General features: G+C 49.9%; 2 protein-coding genes across 5 annotated transcripts in view; one reads left to right on the top strand and one right to left on the bottom strand.

Moving 5' to 3' along the window:
• The window catches only part of LOC140403402 (uncharacterized), a 960,939-nt gene that overhangs the window by 462,488 nt on the left and 486,156 nt on the right, over positions 1 to 12,295 (top strand). The window lies entirely within an intron of this gene.
• Positions 1 to 12,295, bottom strand: part of LOC140403353 (uncharacterized) — a 185,420-nt gene that overhangs the window by 11,750 nt on the left and 161,375 nt on the right. For all 4 annotated transcript variants that reach the window (XM_072491256.1, XM_072491257.1, XM_072491254.1 and 1 more), the window contains 2 exons: positions 8,946 to 9,014; positions 1,090 to 1,164 (listed from right to left, as the gene is read on the bottom strand). In XM_072491256.1, the coding sequence (XP_072347357.1) occupies positions 1,090 to 1,164; positions 8,946 to 9,014 (144 nt within the window). The remainder of the gene's footprint in view (positions 1 to 1,089; positions 1,165 to 8,945; positions 9,015 to 12,295) is intronic.

Here is a 12,295-nt window from a genome sequence, read left to right as displayed (position 1 = left end):
ACCTCTCAGCATCGACCCTGTCAAACCCCCTGAGAATCCAATATGTCTCAATAAGGTCGCCTCTCAGTCTTCTAAACTCCAATGACCAGAGGCCCAATATACTCAACCTCTCCTCATAAGAAAGTCCCTCCATATACGAGATTAACCTCGTGAACGTTCTCTGGACTGCCTCCAATGCCAGTACATCTTTCCTTAGATAAGGAGATCAAAGCTGTTTCTGGAAGGGCTCAAAGTGGGTGCAAAGAATAATACAGCACATGAACAGGCCCTTCAGCCCTCCAAGCCCGTACCGTTCATGATACCAAGTAGGTTCCTGAGGACCAGGGGAAGGATTGGTTGAGCTGGTCGATGAATTGGAATCTCCCGAGAAAAGACAAACATTGAAATAAAAGCCATCTGATGACTTATATTGATTGAGTTAGTATCATGTACAGGGAATCCAGAACAACTGGGATTTCGAAGAGAAATGGCGATGGAGGGTGGTTGCAGCAACCACACTCATTCCCAATACAAAAGTCGAACCTCCGGCTCCTCTTCATCTACTCCCAGTATAATGCAAATTCCTGGCTCCCATAAATACTGTGAACAACCCATGTAAACAGTCACGCTGCAATTACACCCTCCTGCCAGTGGCGGCACTGCAGCGCCACCACAGGGAGGAGAGTGGGATGACACTGTGACCAGTTTACATCGAAAACTCCCTTGATAAATGGGGACACAGAGACTTAAAACAGGAATGGTTCTGGACGGCACGGTGGCGCAGTGGTTAGCACTGCTGCCCCACGGCGCCGAGGACCCGGGTTCGATCCCGTCCCCGGGTCACTGTCCGTGTGGAGTTTGCACAATCTCCCCGTGTCTGCGTGGGTCTCACCCGCACAACCCAAAGACGTGCAGGGTAGGTGGATTGGGCACGCCAAATTGCCCCTTAATTGGAAACAAAAAAGAATTGGGTACTCTAAATTAAATGAAACGGGAATGGCTTTTGGTGAATGTAAGTTTAATTCCGCAATTTGGAGATGATCAGATGGAATAAAACGGAGAATTACACGGGAAAGAAAAAGAAACAAATCTTTGCGATTCATAACTTACTGTCGTTGGTGATCTGTGACTGACCCCGGTGCAGGTCCCTGTGTGCGTTCCCCACCTCCGTCGATAGCATTACAACTGCAAATAAAAGCAAATGTTAACGCTGGGATTGCTGCTTTGCAGGAAGAGGGATTGCTGACATGTTTCCTCTCCGCCTTGCACCTATCCCCCAGAGTAGAGTGAAAATGGGTAAAGACGCACTGTCCTCTGTTTCATCTACACATCCCATCGGGAAGTATACGAGGTCAGGAGTGTGATGGGATACTCTCCACTTGCCTGGATGAGTCCAGCTCCAATAACACTCAGGAAGCTCGACACCATCCAGGACAAAGCAGCCCCGCTTGATTGCTCCCCCTTCCACAAACATTCAAACCCTCCACCAGCGACGCACAGTGGCAGCCGTGTGTACCATAGACAAGACGCACTGCAGGAACTTGTCAAGGTTCCTTAGACAGCACCAAGGAGCTGGTTTAGCACAGGGCTAAATAGCTGGCTTTGAAAGAAGACTAAGGCAGGCCAGCAGCGCGGGTTCAATTCCCGAACCAGCCTTCCCGAACAAGCGCCGGAATGTGGCGACTAGGGGCTTTTCACAGTAACTTCATTTGAAGCCTACTTGTGACAATAAGCGGTTTTCATTTCATTTCATTTCCAAACCCACGACTACTACCATCTAGAAGGACAAGAGCAGCAGATACCTGGGAACCCCACCACCTGGAGGTTCCCCTCCAAATCCCTCACCACCCCAACTGGGAAATATATCGGCCGCTCCTTCACTGTCGCTGGGTCGAAATCCTGGAACTCAGTCCCTAACAGCACAGTGGGTGTACCTACACCTGAAGGACTGCAGCGGCTCAAGAAGGCAGCTCGCCGCCACCTTCTGAAGGGCAGCTGGGGATGGGCAATAAATGCTGGGCCTAACCAGCGACACCCCCATCCCGTGAATAAATTAAAACAAAAATTCCCTGGACCATCCTCGACCGAGAAGCTCGACACCATCCAGGACAAAGCAGCCAGTTTGATAGGCCTCCCCAGCCACTACCTCCACCATTCACTCCCTCACCACCGTCGCACAGTGGTAGCCGCGTGTCACTTCCTGGGTCTTTACGGAGGCTGGAGCCTCACAAATAACAACCCAGATCCTCCGCTTGGACAAGGGCTATTAAACCTCTTGTCACCTCCTGGTTCAGAGACTTCTCCCAGGATCAGGAGGTCTGGAGCCCGGCTGGGCCAGGTGCAGAAAGGGGCGGGGAGGCAGCAGTACCTCCTCGTCCCTCTGCTCCCGGGCCTGCCCAAAATTGCTATCAACAGGTCCAAGCGGCGGGCGGCCGGGAGGGTCGACCAACCCCACTGTCTGCCCCTCTAACCTCATGGTTGTTTGTCCCTGGAAAGGGAGCACACTGGGCGCTATTCTCCCCCCCACCCCCCCACGCCGGGTGGGAGAATCGCCGGGGCGCCGCGCGAATCGCGCCACGCCGCCCCGACCCCGCACGCGATTCTCCCACCCCCCCGGAAGCCAGCGGCACGTGATTCGCACCGGGCCGCTCGGAGAACCGGCGAGCGCCGATTCTCCGGCCCGGGCGGGCAGAGCGGCCGCTACGACACGACAGGTTCCTGCCGGCGCCGCCCATCCCTGGTCGCTGCCGGCGGGAACACTGCGGGAACGCTGGGGGGAGGGGGCGGCCTGTGGGGGAGGGAGGGGGGGCTCCTTCACCGGGGTGGCCTCCGATGGGGTCTGGCTCGCTTTCGGGCGCACCGATCGGCGGGCCCCCCCCCCCCCCCAGAACACCGGCGCCATGTTGGTAAGGGGCTGGCGCGCGTAAGACGTTCCCCGCGCCTGCGCGGGTTGGCATGGTGCCCATTTGCCGCCTGTGGGGGCCAGATTAGGTCATGCCCGGGCCCTGTTCGCGCCGTCATGAATCATGACGGCGTTCACGACGGCGCGATCACTTGGCCTCCATATCGGAGAATCGCCCCCACTGTGTCCACGGGGCACCGTCGAGACTTCCGTGCCCGGTGTGCACCGCAGGGGCTGTACTTAGTGACCACATTAATCACATTTTAAATTGATATTTTAAGTCTCACTTGTGATTTGTGTCCGTTTGCGGCAGTATCCCTTTAAAGAGGCCGTCCCTTTTATTTTGTACCTCAGTTCATTTAATTTAGTTTATTTGGTTTCGACAAATTAGCTGGAGCCGGGCCGGCTGAATCCCAAACTTCATCCTGTTCCACCATTCGATAAGCTCAAAGTTGACCAGGTTACGGCCTCAATTTCAATTTCCTGTTTGCCCTCCTCCCCCACCCCCAGAACCCTCGTCGACCAAAACCCCGGCCCTTGAATATATTCAATGACCCTGCCCACTGCTCCTTGGGAAAGAGAATTCCACTGACCAGTGACCCTCAGAGAGAAATAATTGATTTGCATCTCAGCCTTAAGTAGGTGTCGTGTAGTTCCAGACTCTCCCACAAGGGGAAGGACCCTCTCAGCAGCCACCCACGTCTCCTCGGGATCTTCTGTGTTTCAATAAGGTCGTCTCACCACCTTCTAATCTCCAATGTGTGCAGGCCCGACCTACTCACGAAGGGAAGGCAGTGTGTCATGTGGGAGTACCTTTAAGAAATGGGTGTTTATTACTGCAATGATGTCAGTGAGTGGGTGGAGCTGGGCTGTCTGTCAGCTTTTTACTTTAGTTTTAGGCTGTTTGCTGCAGGGTGGGTTTTAGTTTTGTTTTCAGTGTTGGAGCTGAAGCCAGACAGAGTAGGTGTACTGTTGATCTCTCTGCCATGAAAAGACTATCTCTTGATCATTTGGTGAATTCAGAATTAGAAATGTTTTCAGTAGTGACTTTAACCTGATGTGCTTCTGATAAAGGTATTGTTTTTAAGTCATATGGATGTTAAAAGGAAAGCTTAAAGGATTACTTAGTGTTGTATTCTTTGGGGGTTGTATTTGAATCAATGGTTGCTAAGATGTTCATTGTATGTTTTAAAAGGTTAACTTGAGTTCATAGAATAAACATTGTTTTGCTTTAAAAAATACTTTTCCATTTCTGTTGTACCACACCTGTAGAATGGGCCGTGTGCTCCCCATACCACAATCTAGTAAAAGTTGTGGGTCAAGTGAATTCCATGATACACTTTGGGGTTCTCTAAACCCTGGCCCATAACAAGAGTAAGACCCGAGCATAATCTGAGTAATATTGGTCGGGAACGGGAGGGGAAATCAGGCCCACATCATAGCTAACATAAAACATGCCAGCGCAGTGCTCTGGGAGCAGGAGCAGGCCATTCAGCCCTTGGGTCTGCTCTGCCATTCAATGAGATCATGAGCTTCCTCCTCTCAACACCGTGGGCAGCATGGTAGCATTGTGGATAGCACAATTGCTTCACAGCTCCAGGGTCCCAGGTTCGATTCCGGCTTGGGTCACTGTCTGTGCGGAGTCTGCACATCCTCCCCGTGTGTGCGTGGGTTTCCCCTGGGTGCTACGGTTTCCTCCCACAGTCCAAAGATGTGCAGGTTAGGTGGATTGGCCGTGATAAATTGCCCTTAGTGTCCAAAATTGCCCTTAGTGTTGGGTGGGGATACTGAGGTATGGGGATAGGGTGGAGGTGTTGACTTTGGGTAGGGTGCTCTTTCCAAGAGCCGGTGCAGACTCGATGGGCTGAATGGCCTCCTTCTGCACTGTAAATTCTATGAAAAACGGTGAAAACACGGCTGCCTCACAGCGCCAGGGACCCGGGGTCCATTTCGGCTTCGGGTCACTGTCTGTGCGGAGTCTGCACGTTCTCCCCGTGTCTGCGTGGGTTTCCTCCGGGTGCTCCGGTTTCCTCCCACGGTCCATAGATGTGCTGGTTAGGGGGATTGGCCATGATAAATTGCCCCTTAGTGTCCATAAGGTGCAGGTTAGGTGGGTTGGCCGTGCCAGAAATTGCCCCCTTGGTGTCCAAAGATGATTAGGTTGTGGTTAGCACAACTGCCTCACGTCCCAGGTTCGATCCCGGCTCGGGGTCACTGTCCGTGTGGAGTTTGCACATTCTCCCCGTGTTCGCGTGGGTTTCGCCCCCACAACCCAAAGATGTGCCGGGTAGGTGGATTGAACACGCCAAATTGCCCCTTAATTGGAAAAAATGAATTGGGCCCTCTAAATTTTAAAGAAAAGAGGTGATGGGGATAGGGTGGGGGAAGTGGGCCTCCGGAGATCTTTCAGAGGGACAGTGCAGACTCAATCAGCCAAATGGCCACCTTCTGCTCTGCAGGGATCCTATGATTGTCTGAAATTCCAGGGGAATGCAGAAAGCTGGATATAAAACGGGCTCAGTGGCAGGAGGTGAGGTGGTATTGTCGCTCGACTAGGCATCCAGAGACCCAGCCTAATGCTCTGGGGGAGGCGGGTTCAAATCCCAACATGGCAGATGATGGAATTAAATGTCTAACTGTTGTTAAATCCCGTCTGGTTCACTAATGCCCCTTTGGGGAAGGAAATCTGCCGCCCTTACCCGGTCTGGCCTACATGTGACTCCAGACCCACAGCAATGTGGTTGACTCTAAACTGTTCCTTGAAATGGGCAAGCGAGCCCCTCAGTTCGAAGGGCAATTTAGGGCTGGGCGACAAATGCTGGGCCCAGCTAGTGACAGCCATGAAAAAATAACAAATGGGTGATTTGTGGAGCTAGTGAGGTTCTGCAGGGTCCTCTGCTTTTTGTGATATTGTTATAACCTGCCTACTTACCATTGGCTGGGGACTAATGACTATCCCACAATCCTGTGGGAGTATGAGCTTCCCCAATGAGGGGGGGCGGAGAAACCACTAGTAAACTCCTAGTATAAATAAAGCTGGCCAGTTTGGAACCAACAGGAAGGAATGTGCAGCAAGGGAAGTTACTGCTACTGTTATGTTTATATGTTATAGTAAATAAATGTTATTACTTTGTATCCTTAAAACTCGTGCTGGATTCTTCGTGGCCCTTACAAAAGATTAAAAATTAATGATGATAGATTAATGTAGGGAGAATGATCGAGAGGTTTGTCGACAATACAAAAATTGGCCTGCAAATTTAGACTGCAAGATTCAACCTGGGGAAGGGTGAGGTGATGCATTTGGGGGGGTCAAACAGGACAATGGATTACACAATAAATGGGAGGACACAGAGAGGTGTAGAGGAAGCGAGGGAGCTTGGAGTGAAGGTCCACAGGTCGATGAGCGACCTCTTTCTGTGCCATCAGCTTTCTATGATTCTAATCCCCCTCTCCCCCCATCCCATCAATCAACCTGGAGGAACCTCTGCAAATACGAGGCCCAGCATTCTGCAGTTAGGGTTACAGGGACCGTTTCCAAGCAGTCAAGTGAGCGATCGTTTGAAAGGGGATCGAACTCCAGCAGGGGGCAATTGCTGAGGGGGCGGGGGGGGGGAGGTGGGGACACCGCTGTGCCCGACGGTGGAATGTTGCTGCCACCCGCTGGCTCAACATGAGAACTGCAGCTGTCAAGGTCTCACATTTGCGTTCGGCCTCAACCCCTGGTTGTTGCTCGTGCCGACCTGTACAGGGGGTGGAGAATCAAGCCGCAGAAGAATTCACCCTCCCGTCGATGGTCTCTGTGATTGGCCCTGGCGAACAGGGAAAAGCAGATGAAACTGTCGCTCAGCTTCATCCATTCATATTATGTTTTCTCGATGTCACACCAGATGCGTTCACCCTCTCCATGTGGAATATCCACAGCAGAGCTTCAGGATTTAAAGTCGGGAGATGGGATGGAGGGGTGGGGGGAGGGGGGGTGGGGGTGGAAAGAAAAACATCTCCCTGCCAGAAGGAAAAAAAACAGCAGTAAAAACTGGGAAATAAGAATACTGGGTCCGAACTGTTACTTCCTATTGGGCAAAGGCCCCTTTGAACGGATGTTTGAATGTAACGTGACACTCGGGGAAGTTCTGCACAGAGAGGAAGAGAATGTCTGGAGGGAGATTGAAGCAAGAATTCAATTTGCTCAGACCTTTGCTGAGTTGAAACTCTTCAAGAGGGAGCTGATTTCTTGAATTGTATTCCAGAGAACTTTTTAACACTAACTTTTGAAGGTCCAACAAGGGACGGCGCAGTGCTTGACCTAGAGAACGAAGCCGGACAAGTGTTCGAGGTGGCAGTGGGGGAGCATTTTAGTGATAGCGATCACAACAGAATTAGGTTTTGAAATTTTTGTGGAAAAGGATACAGAAGGTCTGCAAAGAAGGGTTTTGGATTCGGGGAAGGCTGATTTTATTAAAATAAGACAAAATCTGGCCAAAGTACCACTGGCGGTGGGGGTGGGGGGGGGGGGGGGAGCGGGGGGGTGGGGGCTTCATACAGGAATACAGGTCCAATGTGTTCTCTTCAGGGTGAAATGTAGAAGCAACAAGTCCAGAGGTCCCTGGATGTCTAGGAATATTTAGGATTTGATAGGAAGGAAAAGAGAGGCTTTTAACAGGTACAAAGGGAGCAAATTTACAGAGACCCTCGTGGATGTGCAGGGGACACACTCAAAAAAGCAATTCAGAGAGTAGAGAGGGGACATGGCAAAGCACTGGCGGGTAAGATTAGGGGGAATCCCAAGATATTCTTTAAATATCAAGGGAAGAGGATAACGAAGGAAAGAGTGGGACCCATTAGGGACCAAGGGGTAATCTGTGCGTCAAGCCGGATGACATTGGTAAGGTGTTAAACGAGTATGTCACGTCTGTTCTCACTTTGGGGAAGGAGGATGTGGGCACAGAATTCAGGCACAGGGACAGTGAGGTTCTTGACTAGTTTGGCATAGGGAATGAGGAGGTTTTGGAGGTTTTAGCGTGCTTGAAAGTGGACAAGTCCCCAGGTCCAGATGTGTTGTATCCCAGGCTGCAGCGGGAGATGAGGGAGGAGATTGCAGGGGCTCTGACCCAAATTTTTAATTCCTCTCTGGCCACAGGGGAGGTACCAGAGGACTGGAGGACAGCTAATGTGGTTCCACTTTTCAAGAAGGGTGGTAGAGATAATCCAGGGAATTACAGACCAGTGAGTCTCACGTTAGTGGTGGGGAAACTATTGGAGAAAATTCTGAAGGACAAAACCAATCTCCACTTGGAGAGGCAAGGTTTGATTTGGATAGTCAGCATGGCTTTGTCAGAGGGAGGTCATACCTCACAAATTTGATTGAATTTTTTGAGGAGATGACCAGGTGTGCAGATGAGGGTAGTGCAGTGGATGTAGATTATATGGATTTCAACAAAGTCTTTCACAAGGTCCCACATGAAAAGGTCCCACATGAGAATAATAAATAAGGATAAAGCACATAGGATCCAGGGCAACGTGGCAAGTTGGATCCTAAATTGGCATAGTGATCGGAGACAGAAGGTGGTGGTAGAAGGCTATTTGTGTGACTAGAGGCCGGTGTCCAGTGGTGTACCACAGGGATCAAGGGTTAACAGGCAGGCTGTGATGTCACTAATGGGAGGGGTTGGGTCTGATTTTAGTTTCATTTTCAGCCCTGCCCTGTATCTGTTTTTAGTTTCATTTTTAGAATTCTGCTCTAGGTTCTGAGGAAAGGAGGTGACTGACTTCTGAAAGCTTCTCTCCCAAGGACATTGTGAATAAACCTGTCAGCCACAGAGTGTTAACTTTATTAATAAGTGGCATTTGACCAGTGTGTGTGTGGATTTTGCTTCATTGAAACATTAGAAGTAGATGGGAAAGTTAGCTCAAAGACCTTTCTTTATTTTGTAAGAAATGTTTAACTGTTAATTGAAAAGCTGTTGGGGTCCCATCCTGTTTCCTGATGTAAATTGGGGTCTGGTCTGGGTATTGTAACAATCGAGAAGTTAGCCTGTCTGCTGTGACAGGATGAATGTTGACTTACTTTTGTTGCCCAGTTCTCTCTGTCCTTTCACCAGCTGCAAATGGTCGTTCCTTATTTGATCACCCAACTCTGCAAATGGAAGACAAACATCAGTTCACAGAATTTATAACAAATGCAATCTCTACCCAGTGTTTGAATCAATCACTTTGAGATTTAAGCATCGAAGCCTATTACATTGGCGACGAGGATAAATCGGACTATGGTCACGAGTTCCACAATTCGAGGGGGAAGGGGGCGCCAACCGAGATTTCCAGTGAAGGAAAGAGAAGTGATCTCGGCAGTTACAGTGAGTGAAAAATAATGACACAAACAGGAAAACTCGATCCTTTTGATCGGGGGGCTGGAGACTGGGGCCAATACATTGAGAGGCTCCAGTACTTTTTCACTGCTAATTACATTACTGGAGAAGACAAAGAATAAGTGAACTTGCTTACGATGTGCGGACCCCAGACTTATTAGAAGATGTCATTAGAAGTTTAAAATCTCCAAAAGCTCCGGATACCAAGCCGTTTGATCGGTTAGGGAAGGAACATTACAACGGCAGTGCCTCTAGCATAATGCAACGGGATAAATTCAATTCGGCCATCAGGAACCCAGGGGAGACCACTTCTGTATTTGGAGCAAGACTTCGTCAAACGGCTAAGCACCGGGAACTCGGCTGGTCATTCAGTGACATGTTACGCGATCGGTTGGTTTGCGGTGTTAACAATCTGACAATCCAAAGGAAACTGTTAGCAGAAACAAAAATATCCCCGGATAAAACGATAGGGATATCTGAAGCCACTAGATGTGCCTAAAATGCTTCTGAGCTACATTGTGTGCAGGACGGTGAGGTGAGTCAACTCTGGAGGGGAATGGCTACTCAATGAGGACTCCGAGTGGCAGGCAGAGAGGAGACCAAACAGAGATACCAGAAGCAGGATCGTGGACAGAAGCAAAAGAAAAAAACGGGCTGTCAGCCCAAGAATGTTGATATGGGTGTGGGGGAGATCATCCTCAGGATATCTGCCATCGCAAAGATTTAATTTGCTTCGATTGTAACAGGAAGGGCCACATTCAAGAACGGTGATGAGCCAGTTTAAAACAAAAACACATGAAGTAGAGGAAGATTCTGAGGAAGAATCCGAGACATTTAAGTTCAACATGGCCAAGTTGAACAAGGCGGCTCCCATCGAGATAGTCCTAATGGTAAACGGGCGACCATTGAGAATGGAGGTTGACACGGGCACTTTTGCCACAGTTGTGGGAGAACAAACCTTTGAGAATCTACGAGCAGGAGTCTAACCCCCTGAGGTTAAGCAGTGTGGCTGCCGAGTTAGTAACTTATACGGGGAAAACCCTAAGGATATTAAGTACCACAACTGCACCAGTGTCGTATCAGCATAAATCTGCTCAATTACCCAGGATCGTTGAGGGAGGTCAGAGGCCAAACTTCACGTGGCGTGACTGACTATGACAGGTAAAGCTATACTGGCCAGAAATGTTTAAAATATTGCGTGGAGCCTTTTAAGAGATTCTGTGCAAGTACGAAGATGTTTTTCAAAATGAGCTGGGGCGGATACAAGGGGCCAAGGCCAAAACGTATGTCAACCGCAGTCCACACCAAAATTCTTCAGAACCCGGCCTGTTCCATATGCTCTGCATCAGAAACTTGAGGCTGAATTGAGAAGCTTGAAGGATTTATAAGAAGCATAAGGCCGGTGTAGTTCTCTGACTGGGTGACTTCTATTGTTCCCGTTGTAAAACTTGACCGCACTGTCAGGATCTGTGGCGATTACGAACTCACCATGAACCAAACGGCCCAACTCAACAGGTGTCCTATCCTAAAGAGAGGAGATCTTTGCACAAAGCTGGGGGGGGGGGGGGGGGTGCTCACATATCCAAAGCTCGACTTGATCCATGCTTACCCAATACTTGAGCTCGACAAAGACTCCAGAAAATATGCAACGATCAACACAAATAAGGACATGCTCCGGGATACAAGATTGCCCTTTGGCATATTGTCTCCGTGCAAAATCTTCCAACGAATGATGGAGAATTTGCTGCAGGGAATTCTAAAAGTCGTGGTGCACTTGAACAATGTCCTGGTGACGGGGACTTCACAGGAGGAACATTTGGCCAGCCTGGAGGAAGTCCTAAAGAGGTTTAGAGACGCAAGACTGAAAAGGGAAAAAAAAAATCAGTTTTCAGGCCAGTGAAGTTACGTATTTGGGGTTTAAAGTTGGTGCCCTGGGCCGAGACCCCGAAGAAGGTCAGGTCGAAGCAATCAGAGAGGTTCCTGCATTGAGAAACATCCTGGAATTAAAATAATTTCTGGGTGTTGTCAATTATTACGGCTGATTTATACCAAACCTAGCAACCACATTGGGCCCTTGCATCACCTCCTAAAGAAATAGCAAGTTGCCACTGGAAAGATCCGCAACAGGCAACAGGCCTTCGAACAGGTCAGAGTGGCTGTACAATCGTCCAATTTACTAGTTCACTTTGACCCAGACAAGCAAGTAACCTTTACATAGAACATAGAACAGTACAGCACAGCAGCAGGGTGGAACTGGCTGTCACAAGGGGACATAATTTTAAGGTGATTGGAGGAAGGTACAGGGGAGATGTCAGAGGTAGGTTCTTTACACAGAGAGTGGTGGGTGTGTGGAATGCACTGCCAGCAGAGGTGGTGGAGTCAGAGTCATGAGGGCCATTTAAGCGACTCTTAGACGGGCACATGGACAGCAGTAAATTGAAGGGGTGTAGGTTAGGTTGATCTTAGATTAGGGTAAATGGTCGGCACAGCATCGTCGTGTGAAGCTTCGCCCTATGGGGTAGAGGAGCCGCCCTATCACACAAAATGGAAGACAGCACGATCGACCCACCGCTTTGGCCTCCTGGACAGTAACCGAGGCCGGAAAAAGATGTCCGGAAATTGAGGAGGAGGGCCTAGCAGTAGGATGCAGGGTGAAAACGTTTCACCAATATGTTTACAGGCCGCCATTGTACCATCACCGCTGATCACAAACGGCTGTCGGCGAGGTTAGGCAGCCATTGCTTCGGCCTTGGGCTCTGGGTTTGGTTGCCTACGGTTACGTTTCCCAACATCGGCCCGGGACTTAGGTGTCCAATGCCGGCGCTCTGAGACGGCTCCCGCTCCCTCAGAGCGTGGTTCCGCCCTCGATGCCACAGGAAATTGCCCTGGCTTTAAATTTCTAGGGCACCTTGCCCGCATCATCATATTGGGCCCAGCCGTTCGCAGTCCTGTCTGAAATGAAGCGGATGGTTTCGGGCGGCCGACACGATAAATTGGAGCAGCTCAGACCCGACCAGCTGAGGAAGAACAAACTGAGGTGCGAAGGCGGGGT

The sequence above is a fragment of the Scyliorhinus torazame genome, chromosome 27, assembly GCF_047496885.1.
Source record: "Scyliorhinus torazame isolate Kashiwa2021f chromosome 27, sScyTor2.1, whole genome shotgun sequence".
NCBI classification, from domain to species: Eukaryota; Metazoa; Chordata; class Chondrichthyes; order Carcharhiniformes; family Scyliorhinidae; genus Scyliorhinus; species Scyliorhinus torazame.
This window is presented reverse-complemented; position numbering and strand designations above follow the sequence as displayed.